This window comes from Monomorium pharaonis, chromosome 2 (assembly GCF_013373865.1).
Source record: "Monomorium pharaonis isolate MP-MQ-018 chromosome 2, ASM1337386v2, whole genome shotgun sequence".
Lineage (NCBI taxonomy): Eukaryota > Metazoa > Arthropoda > Insecta > Hymenoptera > Formicidae > Monomorium > Monomorium pharaonis.
The window spans coordinates 9690843-9714016 of NC_050468.1; the positions used below are offsets into that span (position 1 = coordinate 9690843).

A 23174-nucleotide genomic window follows, 5' to 3' on the forward strand; every position below is an offset into this window, starting at 1 on the left:
TCAAATTTATCAAACTGCACATTAAAAAAATTTCCATCTTAAAACATAATTTTAAATTTACATGCATTTTTTTAAAAATTAGTTTAAAATAATAACTAGTAAATGTAAGTTAATACTGTGTTTTTTTTCTATTAACTTATAAAAACATATTTAATTTCATAATTGAAAAATGTAGACCAATATGTGAAAATATAAATTACGTACACAAATAATACAAGTAATATAAATAAAATTTGATTATTATGATAAATATCACCACATAGTTTAGAGATCGAATTAATTAATTACTTCCTCCGAAAAATTAAGAGTTCCAAGTTTGATGTTTATCTGAGGTATTATTTTTAATAACAAATTCTTTTTTGAATGGATAATATATGCTTGCTAGTATTATTATTGTTATTAAATTAATTTAATTTAATATTGCAATATTACTATTTTTGTTCAACTTACAAGTGTGTTAAAAAAACCAAATTTATTTAATGATTTCGTTTATATGAACTTAAAAATGTATATAAATACAGCAATAACTTAGAAAATAGCAATAACTAATATCTTGATTAAATAACACTTATATTAATTATTTGTAGATTGTGTTTTCACATATCAATATTTTTCTATTATAAAATAAAATATTTTTTAATAATAATAATTACATGACAGTATCCATACTAGATAATTCATTACTAATATTTATTAACATTTACTTTAAAGTATTTATTATTCTAAAGTAATGCACGTTTAGAGATGTTTATAAATTTTATATTATTATGCAAAGTATATAATTAATTAGTCATTATTATTTAAAAGTTTTTTTGCCATTTCTTTCAATTCTTTTTTCGAAATTTTTCCTGAACCCGTATATGGAAAACGATCCAAAAATATTACTCCTGCACGTAGTTTACAATTGTCCATCATATTCTTTGCTACAAAATCTATCAATTCTTGTTCCGTAACCTGTACGTAAAATACCAATTTAAATATATAATAACCATAAAATATAAATATTATACTTTGTAACACTTAAAATCTCTACATCTCTATAATCTAAAATCACTATATATTGGTACTAAAAGATTACAATATTTTTTTTATGAGTTTTAAAACGCACTCTTTCTCTTGGAGTAATTACATGTAATTGATTAGATCCATAAATAAGAAATAATTACTTGATAAACAGGCTACGTTTTAAAACTTAGAAAGAAAAAGTATTGTAATTTTTAATAACATAGTACACATTCACAGAAAATTACCTTGGCACCAGGCTGTTTATTAATAAAAGCTAGAGGATGTTCGTCATCTATTGCATGTGGTACTCCTACTACTGCAACTTCCGACACTGCTGGATGCGATAATAAAACATTCTCGATTTCTCCAGGAGAAACTTGAAAGCCTCGGTATTTTATAAGTTCTTTTATTCTATCTATAATGAACAATTCTCCATCTTTATCTATATAAGCAATATCACCTGAATGCATCCATCCTATAAATATTCCGAAAATTTATATTTATGCTACATTAAATGTACCTATTATTTTAGATTTACAAAATATAATTTATATAGTTCACTTGCGTTAATGATTAGTTCTAAGATATCTGTACCTATGGCCATATACCCAATTTGGCTCACCCCCTATTTTCAAATAGTTACACAATGAATTTGACAAATAACGCTAATATATTGCTCAAAAAGTTGATATGATGTATTTATGGTAGTTAATATCTGTTTTTTATAACTTATAATCACACTTTATTTAAATTATGTTCTTTTAAATTTAAAATTTTAGAGGTAAGTTTTTGCTTTATATAACTATTATTTAACAATTATAAATATGCACAATTTATATTATTGTAGCTTTTTAATGTTTTTTAACACTGTATTTAATTTAGGTTTTTATTAAAACGTCTTGTTTATAATTGAAGAAAGAAAACTCTTTGTATTGTGAAACCATTATAGTCAGGAACACTACAAGAAACACAATATATCTTATTAATGTACAAGAAAGTTAAGATTTTGTTTCTTTATTTAATATTAAATTTTTGATTTGTATTTCTTGTCTTTCTCTAGTAAGTCGGAGCTTTTTGATATAAAAGTTAAGATATTGCCCCTTGTAGTAAATAAACACAGTTTTATTATTTAATAAATAGCTGTATGTGTAATTTTTTTATAAGTATATTAATGCTTAATTAAACACGTTATTTTTTTTATTTTGCATTTTTTTAAAAATATTTACGAAAAAGAGGACAATATATAATTGGGCCACATTGGACATATATGTAATCAACATGGCTCAAATGCTTCCTTTTTTTAAATCTTTATTGTACTTACCTATATAAATACTTGAAAATATTTTATATATTTTTTTAGGGATTTCACAAATGTTTCTTATTTTTAATCCAACTTTTATTTTTCAATTTCGTATTCATCAAAAAATTAGAAAAATTGTCAAAGCTCAGGTGGGCCACATTGAGTACAGGTACTTTATTTAATATTCTTTAATATAATTACAGTAATTATTATATTAGATCAAAAATTTCTTTACCTTCCTTATCTATCGCGTTCTTTGTCGCTTCAGGATTTCTATAATAACCAGTCATTATGCTTGGAAGTTTTATACATATTTCTCCTGGCTGATTTGGACCAAGTATTCTCTCACTTTCTGGATCCACAATTTTTATTTGAGCATTCTTGACTACTGTTCCGCAAGATCCGTTTTTATGATGTGCTAGTTGCATCGCTCCGACATCACTGAGTTCCGTCATTCCTAAAAACACAAAATATGCAAGAATTTTTTATAACATAAATATATATTAATATATTCTAACTTTCTACATAACAAAGGTGTCTAAGCAAAATTGCGAAAATTTGTGGTAACTTATGATATTGGCAACTTGCCTTATATAATATAATAATTGTTTTCAACAATTTCAAACATACTTATATTAAATCAACATCCAAGCAATATATATATATACATTGCCACCATTTGACAGCAAGCTAATAGCACCAAAGTTACTTCAGATTGTCGAAAATATCATTAGTTGTCGATAAGTTGCTTGCTGTTAACTTGTTACTCTAAGTTGTTATATTTTAAAGACATCAATTTGTCAATACATAAAATTAAATTATTATAAATCTGCTAACAATGTAGCAAGCATGATGTAATGACGAACAATATGCTTGCAACAATACTTGTAGTCATATTACATATTGTTATCAGAATTGCAGCAACTGATAAATCCACACTTCTTGACAAATTGATATCTTTATAATTTGACAAATTTACCATATATAACAATATGTTGACAACTTCGACATCATCATCAAAATTTATGCCATTACCATAATAATTTATAGGATACAATATTTTTATTTTGTCGTGAAACTGATAACAATACACACACACACACACACACACACACACACACACACACACACACACACACATGCACACATGCACACATATGTAGAGTAGCTTACATATTACTTCAATGTTGATATATTCAAAATCCTTAAAGACAATATGTGGCAAATTGTTAGTATCATAAACAGATAAGAGATTTGAACGACAAGTTGTCAGTATCATAAATATAAGAGATTTTTGTTTAGACACGCTTGGTTATCTGATGGGGAAATAATTTTGTATATTTACCGTAACATTGCAATATTTGGACATGTGGCAATGTACGTCTCAATTCTTCTTGCACTTTAGACTTAAGTGATGTACCACCACATGTTATGACTTTTAAAGATGATAATGAATATTTCTTTATATAACTTGATCTGCATAACCGAGTAATCATACTTGTGCTAAGAAAAACATATGGTATCTAGATAGTAAAATAATATATACTTTTAAATTTGGTTATTTTATACTTAAACGTAAAAAAAATTACGCATAAATTGTCTGATAATAATTGCATCATTTCTTGTAAATAAAAATTAATTAAGTTAAATAAAAAAGTTTTTTGCAAGAATAAAAAAATCTTTATAAAAAAAATTAATTATTAAGAAACTTTGAAGATGGTATAAAGACTTTCTTATTCTTTATTTATTCTTTTTTTATATAATTATTATTTATATTAATTTAATTTATAATTATTAATTACACAGGCACACAAAAAAATATTCTGATACTAAGACCCCACTAGTCAATCTCTATGTATTTTGATATGCTGAACACGAATCCGGTGTCAGAATTACTCCATCACCCGCCTTTTCTTTTAAATAAAAAAAAATGGCGCAGAAAAACTCTAAAATAGTAATAATTTCGCTGCACGCGGAAAATAGTGGATAATGGGACATTCTGACACCGAATTTGTGTTCAGTGGCTCAAAATACATAAAGATATCATGGTCTAGTCCGTGACATATATCTTTTTTTTTTACTACAGTGCAGCACAGCTACCCACAAAAAATAGTCTGTATCACGAAGTAGACCATTTTTTATCTTTATGTATTTTGAGCCGTTAAACACAAATGCGGTATCAAAATTGTCCCATCATGCTCACCATTTTTCGCGTGCAGAACAATTATTGCAATTTTTAAGGGTTTTAAGCTACCTTTTTTATTAAAAAAAAAAGAAATGATGGGTGATGAACACAATTCTGACACTGAATTTGTATGTAGCACATTAAAGTGCATAGAGATTTATTAGAGATCAGACCACTTTTTTGTATGTCTGTGTTATTAATATATTCACCTATATCCACTCTTTACTTAATTACGAGAAATGACATTATTATTGTTATTAGACTCTCTGTACAAACTATAACTATACAATTCATAATATTAATACTCAATTATTATTCTTTCCTAATTACGATTTGCATTTTTTATTTTGATTAATAAGGTATTAATGTATAATTTGTTACTAATTTATAAAAATAAAATTTGTTACAATCAAATAAATATCCAATAACAAGTATTGATAGAAAATTAATAGCTATGCTTTATTATAACTTATTATAACTTATTTATAAAATTATTATAACTTATAGCAATAAGTTATTATCATACATTATTACTTTAAATAAAAATTAATAATAAAAATTCATAATTTGCTGTAAATAAGTTGACTCAATTTTATTATAGTTTTCGCAAAGGAGTAAAAACTAAATTATTAGAATTATTCATAAAACCTGATATATACCAAAAGGTTTATCCATACGCTAATATTTATCATTCTAAAAAGAATGACCTTTTGCTATACATCAGATTTTCTAGAAAAACTTTAAAAATTAAAAACTATTTTACTTTATTTATTTGCTAAAAAAAAACTTTTCGAATAAAATAAAAGTACTTTGTATTTTTCGATTAATCGGCAAGTCATTTCCTCGTCAAATTCTGGGTAAAGGATTGCTTTGAAACCTTGTACAATTCCACAGAAGTTCATTATTATTCCAGTCATCCAATAAAGACTGGAGTACCAAAGTGATGGTGCGTTAGTCACGTTCATATTATTTGTTTGGCTGAAAGTTAACATAGCGTAGTTAGATAGCTCGATGCCCTTTGGCATCCCCGTAGTACCCGACGAATGCATAATACATGCTGTCTGCTTAATATTGTCGAGTTTGATATAACAGAAATTGGCAGCTTCCGCATCATTGCAATTTTTCAAGATATCGGAGAACGAAGTCGCGCTAATATGCTTGCCAAAAACCACTACAATGGATTTGAAATTCTTGGCTTTTATTGCGCTTAAGACGACATCTACAGATTTCTCACTGCAGAAGATCATTTTTGGCGACGTTATTTCCAAATAGTGCAGTGTAGTTTCTAATGACAAATAACTTATAAATAATAGAAAAACAAATTTACGCTAAATATCATTATACAAACATTATTTAAAATAAAATAAGAAGTTACGCCTTTAAAACGCATTAAACGAAATTATACTTGTGCACGTTGTTGTTATCGAAAATGCATTATTTCTGATCCACTAATCTAATTGAATGTATGTACAAATAATTTAATAATAATTATTGTGGAAAAACTTACGCAAGTCCATGTTCTCGTACCATGGATTGAAAATTGCATTAATATAAGTTGCTGAAAGACAAGGCACGATGGAATTAAGGTGATTGCCCGTGCATACACTGATAACGTCGCCAGACTTAATTCCTTGTTTTTGTAGCCACAAGGCACATCTCACAATTTTATCTTGTAGCTCCGCATATGAGACCGTTTCTTCAGTACGTGCATCTAACTGTACAGTTATTATTATAAAAAATTACTTATTACACAAAAAATTAATTGTATTGCAAAGTTATCAGTTTCGTAATTTAAACAATACAGTTTATAATTTCGGAGCATTTATATTTTACTAATTTTTTATTGTAGCAAAATTAAATAAAATATAAGTATTACATAACTATTACGTAACTAATTATCTGCAATCAATTGTTAAGTAATTTAGTTTAAATTTAATTTAAGATTAATTTCTAAAATGCCTAAATCAAAATGTGCCAAAACGAGAGTCTTAAGATATTTATTGCAATTATCTAATAATCTTCCTTGATCAGATTAAGAGAATGCTGGACTAGCTGCCTCTCAAAGGTTGAGTTCTTTCTTAGACATTCCCTGAGCAACAAGAATAGAATGATACTTTAAGCGCTAATAGCGTCTCTCCGAACCCAGCTAAACTTGATCGGAGTCGATAATGTATGTAAAGTCATTCGTGCACATTTTTAATGAGATTTTGTACATATTTCTTTTATAGACTTGGAAATTTTTTTCCAGAGTTAAAGTACACATATTAATATCAATCTGTGAATTTGATTTTATATCGAGAACGAAAAAAAAAATTTTTATGTTACTTTATTTATCGACTTTTTCCAAATCCGCACTTACACATACACATTTTCAGATACATTATTCTCTTATACTAAAGCTTCTATCTTATTTCTGAAAGCACATTATTATTCTTTCCTGTAATAACAACGGTGTACAAGTTATTTTGTACGTATAGAGTTTTTAAAACTTAGTGCTGCAAATGAAAGTCACGAGATGACTGCACAAAAGTACAATTTTCTAACTTTTTTTGTCTTTTACATGAAATTGTAGTTAACCACCGTTTATTATTGTCTATACTTTAATTCTGGAACAGAATTTACAATTTTATGAAATCAATTAAGAGCCAAGCGTATCCGAAAATAATTAACGTTTAATCGATAAAATAGACTCCAGCATCCCCTTAAGAGGATGCTAAAGCTTACCAATTATTTTAATTATTTCCAATTTATTAATCTTTTAATTGTATTTACAGAATTAAAAATCCTTCTCCACAATCAAAGTATAGACGGTAACATAATACGCACGTAAAAATTTTGTACAAAAAACAAAAACAAATTATAATTTTATTTACAAATCAATTTTTTTGTTTTTGTATAAAATTCTTACTTGATTGTGGAGAAGGATTTTTAATTTTGTAAACAAAATTAAAAGATTAATGAATTGGAAATAATCAAAATAATCGGTAAAACAGGATAGATTCAGCATCCCCTAAAATATGAATGTATTATTTGAAGATGATTCGATACCGACTCTCTCATTAATAGCACAACCAACACAAAACTTTTTCAAATTCATAGAAATAATTCCTAAATTTATTTAATATTTTAAGTTGATAATTTTTTCGACGTTTTAGTTAATTTTATTATTTATTTTGCAATAATTCAAAATTAATTTATCGGTTGATGAGCAACGGCATCGGACTCCGAGCATTGCGCACGCGTTAGCACTGCACTGGCCTTCTGCTAGCAGAAAGACATGCATAACGTCATAAATTACATTTTCGCGATTCGATATCTTTGATATTTGGTCGGCAAACTCCTATGTAACTTATATTATTGTAAAGCTTGCGATTTCAAGTTTTAGTGGTTAACTTTTGAATTTGCTATCCAGTTTTTGCAAAAGTTATTATATACAACTTTCGGTAAAATATTGAGAGACTCACATAAGACACATAAGACACACAATAAAGACAACGAGCTAAAAATTTTTTAAACAGCGTGTTTTCCAAAATCTTGTCGGCAACATAAACTGAAATTTTGGCAGAAGATACATTTTATATTAAATAACTCTCCAAATCTTATTTCAATCTTTTGTGTTTCATTTTGTATTGAACCACCTTAACTATAAATACAAAAGATTATTGCAATTGTTTCAAATTATAATTTTTTATTTACCTGTGCGATTTTATCCCTATTACTTTTAATGCTAGTCCACATCAATTCTCCAAGACTTTTATAATTGCCCAAATTATGCTTCACTAGTCCCTTATAAATGCCATTTTCTATAGTAAAGTTCTAAAAATAATAAATGAGCGTGACAAATTTAATTACTATTACAATGTATCTTTAATTTATACATTTCATTTTAATCAAACATTTACGGTTTTTTAAGATGTAATCATTGAACTATAATAACCAAACTGGAATGCGCGCAAGACTGCCATTGCTATTTATTGTTAAATAAAGATAATGCAAAAAAGCTGTAGGTATATAGATTGCTAAACTATCATGCCCATTACAATATTCTCATCCCCAATTGAATATCACCATGTTGAAATTGGACAGTAAATTGTCACACATGAGTGTTAATCGTGAGCACATAAATTCTCCTTTGTTCTTTTGTTTTCAATAATAAAAATTAACCCGCAGGCGTGACAATTTGCCAACATGTATGATTGTTTTAGTACTTACTTTTGGATTATTCTCAACCATTTTGCCAAAAATATTTGGGTCTCAGATCGTAAATCTAGAATCTTGCGGTCTAGCAATAGTACTCTGCCAAACTGCGTTATAAAAAGCGTTTTTTATTATAGATAATAAACTTAAATTAATTATTAAAATGTGTGTGTATGTGCGGCGCGCGTGTGTCACGGATAGACATAATTAGAGTATAAACTGTGAGTTCGGTTAGAAGATGTACAAACTATAAAAAATAACAACATACTTGTCATCAATCTTTTTCTGCTTATAAATATCTGAATAAGTTGAAACTGAATATAATTACTGTAAAATAAACAAAGATAAAATAACTGTTTACCATTAGCTATTTCTTTCTAAAGATTGTACATTTCTTCAACATGAAAGAAGTTGTGAACGTCTTTTAGATATTTATCAGACATCCTTTAGAAATTGATTAAAACATGACTAAAAGACATTTTATAGACTAAGGACATATTTAAGATATCTTATGTTCTGATTTTGGACATTGTGCTGTCTAGGACAATACATGGTATCTAATAATTATTAACACATACACAATCATTAAGACATAAATTAATTATTATTAACGTGAGTAATGCTTCGCTTCAAGTACGGTATGTCAGTACCGCGAGATTCCGTATGTTCGACTGTCAAATGTCAAGGTTTTGATAATATAATAATAATTTTAGAGATTATTATATTGTAATTAAAATATAATTAACATTGGAAAATTAAAACTTTGTTCTTTTAAATTAATTATTTGAAAAAGTTTTAAAGAAATATAACGTTTAAATTTAAAACATTGACATTTGACAGTCAGGAGTGCGGAACTTTGCGGTACTGATGCGCCGTACCTGAAGCAGAGCAGCGCATGTCTTGTTGGCGTGATTGTCAAGGTCCTTGCAGAATGCGAGCTAACAGGCAATAAGAGCAGAAATTATGAGTAAGAAATTATCGCTCTCGATAAGCTTTCGGTGCACAATAACGTAATAGCGACAAGAATCAACATTGGCTACGTTATTGTACATCAGAAATACATCAAAAACGATAATTTTTTATTTATTATTTCCGTTTTCTGTTTCTATTGCTTGTTTCTTAGTATTCTGCAAAAGCCTTCAGACTAAAATCTTAAAACAGCAATAGGTGTTGACTTTCAAAAATAGCGGAAATGTGCACATGTGAAACATACCTACTACTTCAGAATATCGAGCAGAATAAAACCATAGACAAAGAGAGATAGACCCAGCATACTATACACTTTCTTAAATAAATAGCTGAAATAAGCGTATTTATGTATTTTGTAATTTTAAAGTGATAAATTATCTCGAATTCTGGAGAACATCATGATTTTGTCTAGACACTATATACGAGTATTAATTTTAATTGTCAATAATACACTGGCGCAAAAAAACGAGACAAAAATTTTGACCGAATTTTTAGAAAATCTTTAAAGTGATGCAACTTTATGAAAAATCATCCAAATTACATGTACTTTATTTTAAATTAAAGAGCAAAAACTCTACTTTAAGAATCTCTAGGCGAAAGTTTGATTTGTTAAGTGTGAACCTTTTGTATCGCATGAAAATCACACATGTTTTTTTTAATTGAAAAAAGTAAAAGTTTGTTATCATTTTTTACAAGTTTTTGGTTAAAATCTTGCTAATATTAATTCAGGTTCTTAAAATTTATTCTTTTCTAAGCAATTAAAAAGAACATGTCGATACGATGTTTTTTGTTGATTGCACACGAGTTTGAAATTTGTCTGCATTTTAGGGTATTTTAGCAAATTAATACGGTATTTTTTGATAAATTTGGAGTATCAATATGATATTGAACATTAATTTTATTTGTGTTTAACTCAATCATACCGTCGTCATCAGAGTGACCTGATGTGCACGTGGAAGTTAACAATCAAATTTTACACATTATACGAAAAAGGCCAATTTTTTAAATAAAATTCAAATTTTTATTTTTTATGTATGAGTATGTGTATATTTATGTGTGATCTGAGCAAGCTGCTAAAGTGGCGAACTGTTGACTTCAGTAAAATTGACGCGTCCGTTATATTCAGATCAGTAAGTGCAAATTTCCACCGATGAATTTCAGAAGCATTTGATGTACAAAATCCGACCAATCTCCACGTGATGCACATCTGAGTCACTCTGATGATGGCGATATTATTGAGTTAAACACGAATAAAATCAATGTCTAATATCATATTGATACTCAAAATTCATGATATTTAAAAAATACCGTATTAATTCGTTAAAATACCCTAAAATGCAGTGCAAATTTCAAACTCGTGTGCGATCAACAAAAAATATCGTATCAATATGTTTTTTTTTAATTACTTAGAAAAGAATGAACTTTAAGAATTTGAATTAATAATATTAGCAAGATTTTAACGAGAAACTTGTGAAAAATGATAACAAACTTTTACTTTTTTTAATTAAAAAAACATGTTTAGTTTTTATGCATTACAAAAGGTTCACACTTAACAAATCAAACTTTCGCCTAGAGATTCTCAAAGTAGAGTCTTTGCCCTTTAATTTAAAAAAAAGTACATGTAATTTGAATGATTTTTCACAAAATTGCATCACTTTAAAGATTGCCTAAAAATTTGGTCAAAATTTTTGTCTCGTTTTTTTGCGCCAGTATAGTTAAATTTGTAAATTATTCTAATTAAGTATTATTATGTTATTAAAGTAATAATTTTTTTATCTTTATAACCTTTTATCTTTACTTAGTCATATAAATATTGATTTTATCAGACGATATATTCATATCAATAATTTATGTTGTCAAATAAAAAGAGTTTTAAATAATAAAAAATTTACAACTTACTTCTAATTACAAATGTTAAAATATTTAGTGTGTAATAAACAAGAAAGAAGAAATTTGAGAAAGATTTAGTGTCAACGTGTCAATTCCAACAAAAGAGAAAATTTCTTATATAATACAAACGATAAAGTGTTTCACTACACGAACATCTTCTCCGACTGACGTTCAATTCACAAATGAATAATGATGCACTGTGACTGGTTGTTAGAAATAAATAGCAAGCACTGCTGATTGTTTATCGTGTATTTCCAGATAGATAAATATCCTCTTGCAACGTAAAACCTATTAAAGCATTAATTGCGCAAATTAGAAATTTTGCTGTATCACTGTTTTGTATTAATCATAACATTCTTTATTTGATATTTTATGACGTTTATCTTCGGAAAATAGAACATTATTCCTGGAATTGATAACGTGTTGGTTTAATGTTATCATTTTATGTGTGTGAGTGTATTATACATTTCAGAATTTAAAAAACTAAATTTTTTGTTTTATAAATTTTCACAATTTTTTAGATATAGATATTTTTTTATTACAATATGGTGTTAATGTCCATTAAAAATCTAACATTAATAAAATACTTGCTTACATTTCTAAAACTAAATTTTTAAAACTTTTAACAAATTTTTAATTTTTTATAATTCAAGAAATTAAGTTCTAAAATAAAGGTACATATTACAAGCTTATATGTGTTTATAAATATGTATATGAATATATATATATATATATATATATATATATATAAGAGACTTACATAACATTGACGTAGTTATCAGATATCTAAGTGTATAGGATTAAATATATGCAAAATTAAATCAACATTGAATGAAATATAAATATTGCAAAACATACATTTTAATAAAAACAAGTGATGTAATAGTTGATTAGCTTATGTCTAAATGTAAAGCTAATCTTCATAATTCAAAAATATACATAAAATATTAAAATACTTACAATATATAAATGCTTATAATTTTATATTATTAATTTATCAATATTATTTTTTATTAAAACAGTATTATATTAAAATATAAAAAAGTTTTTGTAAATTATTTTATTTTAAACAATATACTGATTTCTTCCTCTCTTTTTTAAACTAACGTTACTAATATCAATAAACATTATTCACATACACTTCAATAAAACAGTATAAATCATCTACAAATTAAATTAGTGTAAAAGTAATTAATTTTGTGTAGTTATTAGTAACTTAGTAATAAAAATGTATAAAAACAGATTGCAAAAATATAACTTTAATGTAAAAAATAATAATAAACGAAAGAATTAAACATAAGAACAAAAGAAAATTAATAATATGAAGGAAAATTACCAATAAAGGCATTTATTTTTGTAGATAGCAATTCTTAAACAAAAGCTAAAAAAACTTTGAAAACATAAATATAAATTAAAAAGTGTCTTCCAAGAAAGTGTACATCAATAATTAGGCCATTTATCTAGAACTAGAATATTTAAATTAATCTTATTTTAACATTCTACGTAAATTTATTAGAACATCTTCTAATATGTTTTTAAAATATTATAACATTTTTATTAAATATTCATTAGAAAGTTTATTAAAAATACTTATGTTATCTAAATAAATTATATTGGATTAAAAATATTAATAAAATTATATATCTGTAGACGTATAACACTTTAATTAAAATTAAAAAAATTAAGATTATTATTGGAGATCGATACAATACAAGAAGCGATCAATTTAATTATCCGAAAAATTAAATAGTATTTAATTTCTACAATATACAGTCACAAACAGCAAATATTTTACAAATTGCACGTTTCAGTTTGAATTTAAGTTATTTTTAACAGTAAATATAATTTTATCGTCCGTATCAATTCATTCGTGTATTCATATGCATATTGCTGCGACAAGTAGAGGATGTAGGAAGATCTCTTCCACATGAACTCCAAACATAATTGCATGGATGGATGGAAATAAACAATGCCTTTTAAGACTATAACGAAAGAAATTTCAAACACGTGTTTAGAAGGTTACTGAATTACAGATGTCAATTAGTTTACATTACACCACCCATCTTATGTTCTACAAAATACGCAACAGATATGTAATAATATCAAATATATAAATATTAATTTACTGAGATTTATAGTAATTGATAAAACCGTAATCAAAAGTAAGAATACTAAAAATTAAAAAAATTTTTAAACCGTCTGGTTTTATTAATATTTTTTAAATAAACTAATTTTTTAATTGGCTTTATAGAAGTGCAAAAGTCTTTTACAAAATTAAAATACGCACAAAAATCTAGAGGAAAACGGTCGAGTTTATACAAAAAACAAAAAAAATATTGTTGTATGTAGAACTGTCACTTGATGACAATATTTATTTAATATTTAAATCTACGATATATATGTACAAAATAAACGTATTCTTCTAGGGATAACATTTACAAACAATATCGTCAAATTTTATTATTAAAAGCACGTTTTTACTTTTATGGAAATAGCGGAATAAATCTACTATAAAACAAAATTGCTCTTTTACCCTTTAAATTAAAAAAAGAAGATTTGTTCAATATTTTTTTATGGAATTATGCTTATTTGAACTTTACTTAATTTTGTATATCATTTTTTGGTGCCAAATATTATTTCGTGCAGAAGTGTATATAAAATACGTATATATATGTATAGTAATAGTTTGTTTTTAACATAAAGGTGCATTGCAAACAATTTAAATACCTTTTATAACTTTAATCATATTCATTGTCTAACTCCGTATATATTTACCATTGACTAACTTATTGTTGACACAGCGACGTAATGTTAATCTTTTCGGTTTTACGAATTATGACACAATAAGAATTATGACCTTAATGAACACATATCTTTATGCTGTGTACTCTACGACGTTGATCATTTTTAATCACGTGAGAAACGTTTATGTTTTAATTTGTTTATTAATTTCTGGCAAATTGAGGACGGCTCAAAATTGGACTAAAACGTCTGTGCATTTTTATTTGTTTTTATTCACTGTTACACATTTTATTATTGTATTCACACACCATGCATATTATTATTATGCTCTTGTATTAATACGAATTATTATCGTACATTTAAAGGAATAATAATAAATTCCAAGTTTATTCAACATCGGTTTTTATTGGCTTTTATTAAGCCAATATTATATTGGCTATTATATTAAAGCTATTATAAACTATTGTTTAGATCTATCAAAATTAATTGTTATTAGTTTAAAAAGATTTCCTATTCTTCTATGTAATTAATCAACGTGCTTTATCAGTTTTTCTGTCATTTCCTTCAAATCTCTCCTCGAAATTTTCCCTGAACCCGTATATGGAAAATTGTCCAAAAATATCACTCCTGCACGTAGTTTACAGTGATCCATCATATTGTTCGCTACAAAATCTATTAATTCTTGTTCCGTTACCTATACAAAAAAATATTATTACAAAAAAAGTACATTTTAATGTATAAGAAATGTTTTCTACTTTAAATTAACATATGTATGAATATAATTTTTCTAACATCAATATCAATAATATTTAATTTATTTCTACAAATAAGTAAAAAAAATTTACATGTTGAGTCTATATTTTAATCCTAAACAATCAACAAAATTTTAGCAATAAAAATTTATTAAAATCTTTTTTATGAAATTTAAAAACTTATTAACATTAAAACTCTTGTTTTACGATTTTATTATATCGTAACTGAAAATTATACCTTGGCACCAGGTTTCTTGGTGACATATGCAAGAGGATGTTCATCGTCCAAAGGATGAGGCATTCCGACTATTCCAGCTTCTAGAACTGCTGGGTGCGTTAATAAAACATTCTCAATTTCTGCAGGAGAGATCTGATATCCTCTGTATTTTATAAGTTCTTTTATTCTATTAATAATAAATAATTCCCCATCTTTGTCAACATAACCGATATCACCTGAGTGCAACCATCCTGTTTTGAAAATTTTGAAAATTTATTTTATACTATTAGATCTTTTATTTTATATATATATACATATATGTACATATATATATATATATATATATATATACATATATATATATTACATATAATTAGATATGTTCTTTTGGGTATAACAGAATATAATTTATTTAGTTTGCAGAGATTAATTTGCGTAATTATTTTTTTTAATACAATTAAATCATTATTATTTTATAATAATCTCTCTACCTTTATCGTCAATTGTATTTTTTGTCGCCTCAGGATTTTTGTAATAACCGTTCATTACGTTTATAGATTTTATCCATATTTCTCCCGGTTCATTTGGACCAAGTACTTTCCCGTTTTCTGGATTCACAATCTTTATTTGTACATTTTTGGTTACAACCCCGCAAGATCCATTTTTATGATGCGATAGTTGCATCGTTATGAGACCATTAACTTCAGTCATTCCTGGAAGTGCAAAAAATATAATAAAAATTTTATAACACAGAACACACATTTATTGGTACTAATATTTTATCACATTATAAAAATATTTACCGTAACCTTGCACTATTTGGGCATGCGGCAAAATACGTCTCAGTTCTTCTTGCACTTCTGACTTAATTATTGAACCACTGCTCATTATGACTTTTACAGATGATAAAGAATACTTTTTCATACAATCTGCTTTGAGAAGTCGATTTATCATGCTTGTGCTAAGAAAAATAGTTGTTACCTAGCAAATAAAATAATTTACATTTTCAAATTTAATCACATTAAACGGAAAAATAACGAATTATATTTAAATATAAATATAAAATATATAATAAATTGTGAAAGTTATAATGCAATTAAATATGAAACTTAATTATAATAAGTAAATAATTGTTTAAACTTAAAAAAATTTTAATTACACTTTTAATAAGTTAATTATAATTAATAATTCTTAATAATTAACATTCTTAATAAGTAATATAATTATTATTTTAATAAAAAAAGAAAATTATATTAGAAGATGGATAAACTGTTAAAAATAAAAATAAAATAAAAACATAAAGTTTTAAATATTAAATAAAATATTAACCAAAATTGAATAAAATATACTTAAAACTAAAACATGAATTAGAAAACAAGAAAAAAACGACCGAGTCAAAATTAAACCGACTATGATTCAAAATTGTCAAATTATTTAAATTTAAATTTCTTCAATTTAAGAGACCGGGAGAGACGGAGAGAAACGGGGAGAGACCGGGAGAGACGGGGAGAGACCGGGAGAGACGAGGAAAGACCAGGAGAGACGGGGAGAGACCGGGAGTGACGGGGAGAGACGGGGAGAGACCAGGAGAGACGGGGAGAGACGGGGAGAGACCGGGAGAGACTGGGAGAGACGGGGAGAGACGGGAAGAGACGGGGAGAGACCAGGAGAGACGGTGAAAGACCGGGAGAGACGTGAAGGGACCGGGAGAGACGGGGAGAGACCGGGGGAGACCGGGAGAGACGGGGAGAGACGGGGAGAGACGGGGAGAGACCAGGAGAGACGGAGAAAGACGGGAGAGACCGGGAGAGACGAAGAATGTTTCTATTGTGTTTAAATTAAGGTAATAAGAAAAATAAAGATGGCTGTTATTTTATTGAAAAAAAGGAACTTATTTAAAACAGTCATTTGACTGGATTTCTAAATTTATGGCAGCTTTTAGAAAAAAAAGTTAGAAGTACATGAATAAATAAATATTAGATTTATTAAAGACAGATAAATACTTATTCAAAAATAAAATAAAAAGAGCAACAGTAAAGCAAGGCTCTTGAAAGTTAAACAACGAAAGCAAAGAAAATTTGAAAAAAACAGCTTAAGAATAGAGAGCCACAGCAACGCGTGGCAGGGCATAGCTAGTTATTTAATAAAAAGAACATTTTGTGTACTTAACCAAATATTACCTTATATTTTTCAATCAGACGACAAGTCATCTCTTCGTCAAATTCAGGATAAATAATCATTGTGGAGCATTGCACAATTCCCATGAAATTCATTATTACGCCACTCAACCAATAAAGAGAAGAAAACCAGAGTGATGGCACATTATTCATATCTAAAACGGTATCCAGGCTGACACTTAATTCAGAAAAATTGGACAATTCGACACCTTTCGGCATCCCCGTAGTACCCGACGAATGTAAGATGCAAGCTGTTTTTTTTATATCATCGAGTTCAACATAGTGAAAGTTTGCTACTTCCGCATCGTTGCAACTTTTCAAAATATCGGAGAAAGAAATCGCGTTGACATTATTACCGAAAACTATCAGTATGGGACTGTAATTCTTCTCTTTTATTGCGTTCAAAACGACATCCATGGATTTTTCACTGCAGAAAATAATTTTTGGCATGGTCAGTTGCAATAGATGCAGCGCAGTTTCTGTAATAATAAATAAATAGTTTATAAATAATAAAAAAATTAATACGTGCATACAATTTTATTATTGTGTATCGGCAAACAATACTAAATTATTAAATTATAAGAAATTAACATAAAACAAACAAAACTATACTTACATAATTATCAAAAATTATTTTTAATTTAATTAAATGCAACATACTTAAATACAATTGAATATATTTGCAACATACTTAAATGCAATTAAATATTAAATGCAATTGAATATATATATTCAATAATTGCGAAAGAACTCACTTAAGTCCATGGACTCGTTCCATGTATTAAAGATCGCATTGATATAAGTTGCCGAAAGGCAGGGTACGATGGAATTAAGATGATTACCCGTGCACACAGTAATGACATCATCAGATTTGATTCCTTGTTTTTGTAACCACAAAGCGCATCTTACAACTTTATCTTGAAGCTGCGCGTATGTAGCTGTTTCATTAGTACGTGTATCCAACTAAAAAATAATTATAAAGATTGTGCTATAACCAAATTAAAAATTAATTATATAGTATTATTATTTAGTTATTAAGATTAAAGAACAATCTATAATTTTGAAACATTTACTTTTTACTAATACTAAAAAAATTAATAAATTTGAGAGGATGCTAAACAGTCCGTCAAACTTGATCAAAGTCGATAATGTAGACTGTAGAGTCATTCGTGCATATCATTAATAAGATTTTATATGTTTTTCTTTTATAGATTTGGAAATTTTTTTTAAAATTAAAGTACACGTATTAATATCAGCTTATAAATTAGACTTGATTCCAAGAATAAAAAAAATTTTTAGACTGCTTTTATTATTAACCTGTATCTGGATTTGCGATTATAAAAAGTTCATGAAACTAGTGATAATAAATAAGTAACTATAATACCATCTTCTATATATTTTCAGGAAAAGTCTATGTATTGACATTACGTTGTAAATGTTGACTTACATGTGCTATTTTGTCTCCATGGTTTCTAATACTATTCCACATCAATTCCCCGACACTCTTATAGTTGTGAATAATATGTTTCACTGGCCCCTTGTAAACACCATTTTCCACTGTAAAATTCTATAAACAATATACAAGTTAATTTATATTGATTGTTTATTACAAAACACATAATGCAAAGATCTAATAGTAAACATGATTAAAAACTAAGGATTAATTAGTATACATTAAATTAATCGTACATTTACAAATTCTTCTTTAAATGTAATACGAAAAGATCAGCTATATATACTAATAGATTACTATGTATTTGATTTTATACTTACATTCAAGTCATAACCAGCCGTTTCGCTAGAAATACCGAGATCTCCCATCGTAAAAGTGAGATTTTGAATGCGATCCAACGATGTTATTCTACAATACTTTATAAATAGAATGTTTTATATTAGTTTTAAATATGAATAAACTGACTCAATTATCAAAGTGTATATGTGTTTATACAAAATTTGTGTTTATTGTGTTAAAATAATGTGTTTATACAAAATAAAAGACTAAACAAGAAACTAAACAAGAATTATAAATAAAATATTTAAATGTTTTAACTATATTTCCAATAATTTTTAATAAAAAATTGCAACAAGAAATAACTTTGTAAAAATTCCAAATCAAGGCTTTTAAACAGAAAAATATAGCTTTAATATTTAAAATCATTTTAAACAGTATATCTAAAGATGTCATCAATCAGTCTCAGTGCCATGTTAATGGGTGCTTTCCATTTTAGTAGCACAAGTCGACACAAGCATCATTCTATCTTTTTTTATGTTCAATGAGTAACAAAGGTAGAACAATACTTGTGTCGATTTGTGTCACTAAATGGAAAGCACCCAATATAAACTTAAAACATTACTTAAAACAATCTTAAAATAAAATTTAATTGTAAATATTGGTCTATAGACATCATTATAATTTCAATATAAAATAATGTAATCTTGTCAACATTGTTATACCTATATATCTTTATTTTTTATAAAAAGTGCTCTTATCTTTTAAAATATTTTTTTGACAATTAATTTTTAATTTTTTTAATTGTATGTGATTTATATATAGAATAATATTGCATTAAATTTTACAATCATACCAAATAATACACATTTTTTTTATCTATGTATAACCTTGTCATCAAAATTTTTGTAAGTTTAGTTTTTGTTGCAAGTTAAAACTTTATTTTTTTATAACGTTCTAGTAAGAATATTATACTGATTTTGTTAATAGATACTAAATACAGAGCTTGACTCATTTATCCTCATGTTCTGTTGTTTCATTGTTTCAAGAATTCTTTAATTATCTACTAATGTATACATGTGTTTTATACCTTTACAGATATATACAAAGTATAAAAAAATTAATTTAACTTAAATTAATTTAATACAACTTTTAATCAAGTTAGTTTTTTGTTTATGTAACTTTTAACGTAACTAAATTAGTTTTATTAGCCATTAATTTTAACTTAATTTGGTTTAAAAATATATTAAATATATTAAAAAACTAACTTATTCTGTACTAGCTCTGTAAATAACATCAAAGTATGACAGACTATTATTAGATAAAATAGAACGTAATAGAACGTGAAGTTCTAAATGACGTATGTACTCCCACTTCACTTATAAATTATGAAATTCAGAACCGTAGCGATATTGTTCCATTTACATATGATTTTATTTATAGGGTAAAAGCACGTAATATGAAACACCTAATGAATAAGGTTTTGAAAAGTTACCAAAAATAAAAAATTGCTTTTTTAATAAAACAAATATTAAATAATGACAAAATTATTTAAGATTTATAGATATTAGTAATTTATTAATGTTAAGAAAATGTTAAATTATACTATAAAATATATTATAGAATAAAGTAAAGTGATAAAATCGACGAAGATGCATAAAATATTTTAAAAATGTAATGTAAAAACACAAAAGTTTTATTTTTATATAAAAAAGATGTATTTATTTTACTTAAAAGTATAAAAGAATAAATATCCTTTATGTTCTTATGTTTCTGCATTAATCTTTTTATTTTAGATATTGGACACGTAAACGAATGTTGGTTGAAGCATTCTTCAACCAACAATTCATGTCTCTACATGATGCACAATTTGTATCTCCACTAGAAATAAACAATATACTGTATTTATTTTTTCCATTTTTATCATCTATGTCATTATTACCACAAAATAAGTAATATGGAACATGTTTTATAACGCGTGTTGTCAACATATTCTATATTACGTGCACTTTAACAGAAAAGTCGTGTTTGTACTAAGAACAGAAACAAATTATAACAAAAATAAGTATGAAACATTATATAAAAATATATTTAATAATAAATTATGCAAAAAAAAATTATTATCTTGTCTAAAATATTTGGCTATTTTAATAAGCTTTCGAAATATTTTCTTACTCTTAAAGACAAATGTATTTTTCTTTCAATGATGAATTTTTGATTAATTCTCAAAACACAATAATTGTCTTTTGTTTACAAAAAAAAATTATAAATAATTATGAAAACATCATGTTTCATACGCGTCGTTTCATACGTACCTTTACTATAATTTCATAATTTTTTTATACCTGCACAAATACGTTTTTTTAATACTAATCGTCAAGAGACGTTTATGATGTATAAAATAATAAACAAATAATAAACATTACGTGTTACATGACTACCTTTATTTACTCACATACCTCGAGCAATTAAAAAAGATTTTTTTATACTGTATATCAAGATGCTCTGTTACATGGTTCCAACATATTTATATAAAAAAATTACGTATAAAATTTACATATAAAAGAATATTTAAAAAATCTATAAAAAATGCGTAATACCTACAGTTATGTGTAAATGTCAATAAGAAGACATGAAGATAATTGAAGAATAATGTAACGTGGAGTGCAACAAAAGAGAAGATTCCGTGTCTGACAGTTAGAAGATTTCCACTGTGCAAAGAGCGTCTGCTCAGTCTGACGTTCAATAAATAAGTGACGCATTATGATAGTTAAAGGTTAACTTCAAGCAATTGCTGCTTATCGCATATGTATATTTTTGGATATGTATGATAACATTCTTTTTGTAAATGATGTAGTAATGTAGTGTTTATTAATTGAGCAAATTATAAATTTTGCTTTGTCACTGTTTTTCTTACAATCTTTTGTAACATTATCTTAAAAAAAATAAAAAAAAGGTCGCAGAATAGATAATAAAATGTCCGCTAAAACGGACATGTTTCATTCCCTCTCAGAACCATTTGTGCCTCAAAAGTTGTTGTTTGACTTTATGCTGCATCACCATAAGCCTTCTGAATGAATTCCATAGTCTTTGTAGCCGAAAAATCGACTTTACAGCAAAATTTAATTGCCACACGTTGTTCCTCCTTAACATCCATCTCACAACATTGGCTGCGTTCCGTTTCACGCGTGATGTGCATAATGCATCATTCATCTTTGTTGTTTGTCTGACATTAAACAAAGATGAACAATGCATTATACGCATCATGCGTGAAATGGAACGCAGCTCTAGACACAGAGTAACAACAGTTGGTACGAGACGTCTTAACAACAACTGCAACTACATCAACGCCAATTTGCACTCTTGTGAGAAACGGTTTCAACTACATAGTTCAATCGCGGCCAGACAAATGGCGCTGATAAAAAAATATATATAAAGATTAACGGTATATTTATAAAGACAAATAAAAAATTTAAAAAAAAACGTAATTAACATACATATAAATATTAATTTTTATAAAACAAATTGTTCTAGGTTTATACAATCAAAAATATATTTAATAAATCAATTTTATTAAATATTTGTTGTATTTTATTAATATAAACATATAATATTATACAATATTTGTTCAATAAATTATTAATGAATTCTGTTTGTTTAATGTTTATGAAATTTATTATATGTATAATTTTGTTTTATTTAATAAAAATAATAAAAACATATAAATCAACATGTAAAAACACAATAGTTTTATTTTTTTTAATACTTTTATACTGTATAAAAACAATATATGTATATATATAAAATTAAAAAAATAATTATGCTGCTCGTATTTTGCTTTACAATTTGTTTAGAAAATTGTTTTAAAAAACAATTTTATGTATTTAAAGGCTATTACTTAGAATACTTCTATCACTTGGACCATGATAACGTTTTTAAATTAAAAATTAACAATGTAAACAAAAATTTTTTAATTTAATAAAAAACAATAATTTACATATTTTTAATACT

At 26.3% G+C, this 23174-nt stretch overlaps 2 protein-coding genes across 6 annotated transcripts; both read right to left on the bottom strand.

Annotated features, from left to right (window-relative positions):
• Positions 1 to 355: 355 nt before the first annotated feature.
• On the bottom strand, positions 356 to 11771 carry LOC105830977 (4-coumarate--CoA ligase 1). 3 transcript variants are annotated; one of them, XM_012670756.3, is made up of 10 exons: positions 11700 to 11771; positions 9901 to 9985; positions 8703 to 8794; positions 8187 to 8306; positions 5998 to 6205; positions 5300 to 5775; positions 3651 to 3828; positions 2541 to 2762; positions 1251 to 1480; positions 356 to 954 (listed from the first exon to the last, which is right to left on the bottom strand). In XM_012670756.3, exons 3-10 carry the CDS (start codon positions 8721 to 8723, stop codon positions 787 to 789), a joined length of 1623 nt encoding a protein of 540 aa, XP_012526210.1. In that variant the 5' UTR covers positions 8724 to 8794; positions 9901 to 9985; positions 11700 to 11771; the 3' UTR covers positions 356 to 786. The 3 variants fall into 3 exon arrangements, with proteins under 3 accessions (XP_012526210.1, XP_012526209.1, XP_012526208.1); XM_012670755.3 differs by having other exon boundaries at positions 11676 to 11755; XM_012670754.3 differs by having other exon boundaries at positions 11556 to 11743.
• A 2769-nt stretch (positions 11772 to 14540) lies between these two features.
• On the bottom strand, positions 14541 to 22429 carry LOC105829101 (4-coumarate--CoA ligase 1). Of its 3 annotated transcripts, none has more exons than XM_036282905.1 (9): positions 22224 to 22429; positions 19208 to 19303; positions 18882 to 19001; positions 18190 to 18397; positions 17438 to 17913; positions 16061 to 16238; positions 15749 to 15970; positions 15279 to 15508; positions 14541 to 14982 (listed from the first exon to the last, which is right to left on the bottom strand). In XM_036282905.1, the coding sequence occupies exons 1-9, from the start codon at positions 22425 to 22427 to the stop codon at positions 14815 to 14817; spliced, it is 1902 nt and encodes a 633-aa protein (XP_036138798.1). In that variant the 5' UTR covers positions 22428 to 22429; the 3' UTR covers positions 14541 to 14814. The 3 variants fall into 3 exon arrangements, with proteins under 3 accessions (XP_036138798.1, XP_036138799.1, XP_036138800.1); XM_036282906.1 differs by lacking the exon at positions 22224 to 22429 and adding an exon at positions 21768 to 21950 and having other exon boundaries at positions 14815 to 14982; XM_036282907.1 differs by lacking the exon at positions 22224 to 22429 and adding an exon at positions 21764 to 21950 and having other exon boundaries at positions 14815 to 14982.
• Positions 22430 to 23174: the final 745 nt, after the last annotated feature.

What these genes read in the sequence shown, in the direction of transcription:
- LOC105830977 (XM_012670756.3), bottom strand. Translation starts at nt 8,723, where the DNA reads ATGGTTGAGAATAATCCAAAA. An exon ending in TGGTTGAGAATAATCCAAAA is followed by an intron (nt 8,307 to 8,702) that starts GTAAGTACTAAA and finishes TATTATTTTTAG; the next exon opens with AACTTTACTATAGAAAATGG. An exon ending in GATTAATCGAAAAATACAAA is followed by an intron (nt 3,829 to 5,299) that starts GTACTTTTATTT and finishes TTTACTATCTAG; the next exon opens with ATACCATATGTTTTTCTTAG.
- LOC105829101 (XM_036282905.1), bottom strand. Translation starts at nt 22,427, where the DNA reads ATGCGTATAATGCATTGTTCATCTTTGTTTAATGTCAGACAAACAACA. An exon ending in ATTCATTCAGAAGGCTTATG is followed by an intron (nt 19,304 to 22,223) that starts GTGATGCAGCAT and finishes CTATTTATAAAG; the next exon opens with TATTGTAGAATAACATCGTT. An exon ending in CCAAGAAACCTGGTGCCAAG is followed by an intron (nt 14,983 to 15,278) that starts GTATAATTTTCA and finishes TTTTTTGTATAG; the next exon opens with GTAACGGAACAAGAATTAAT.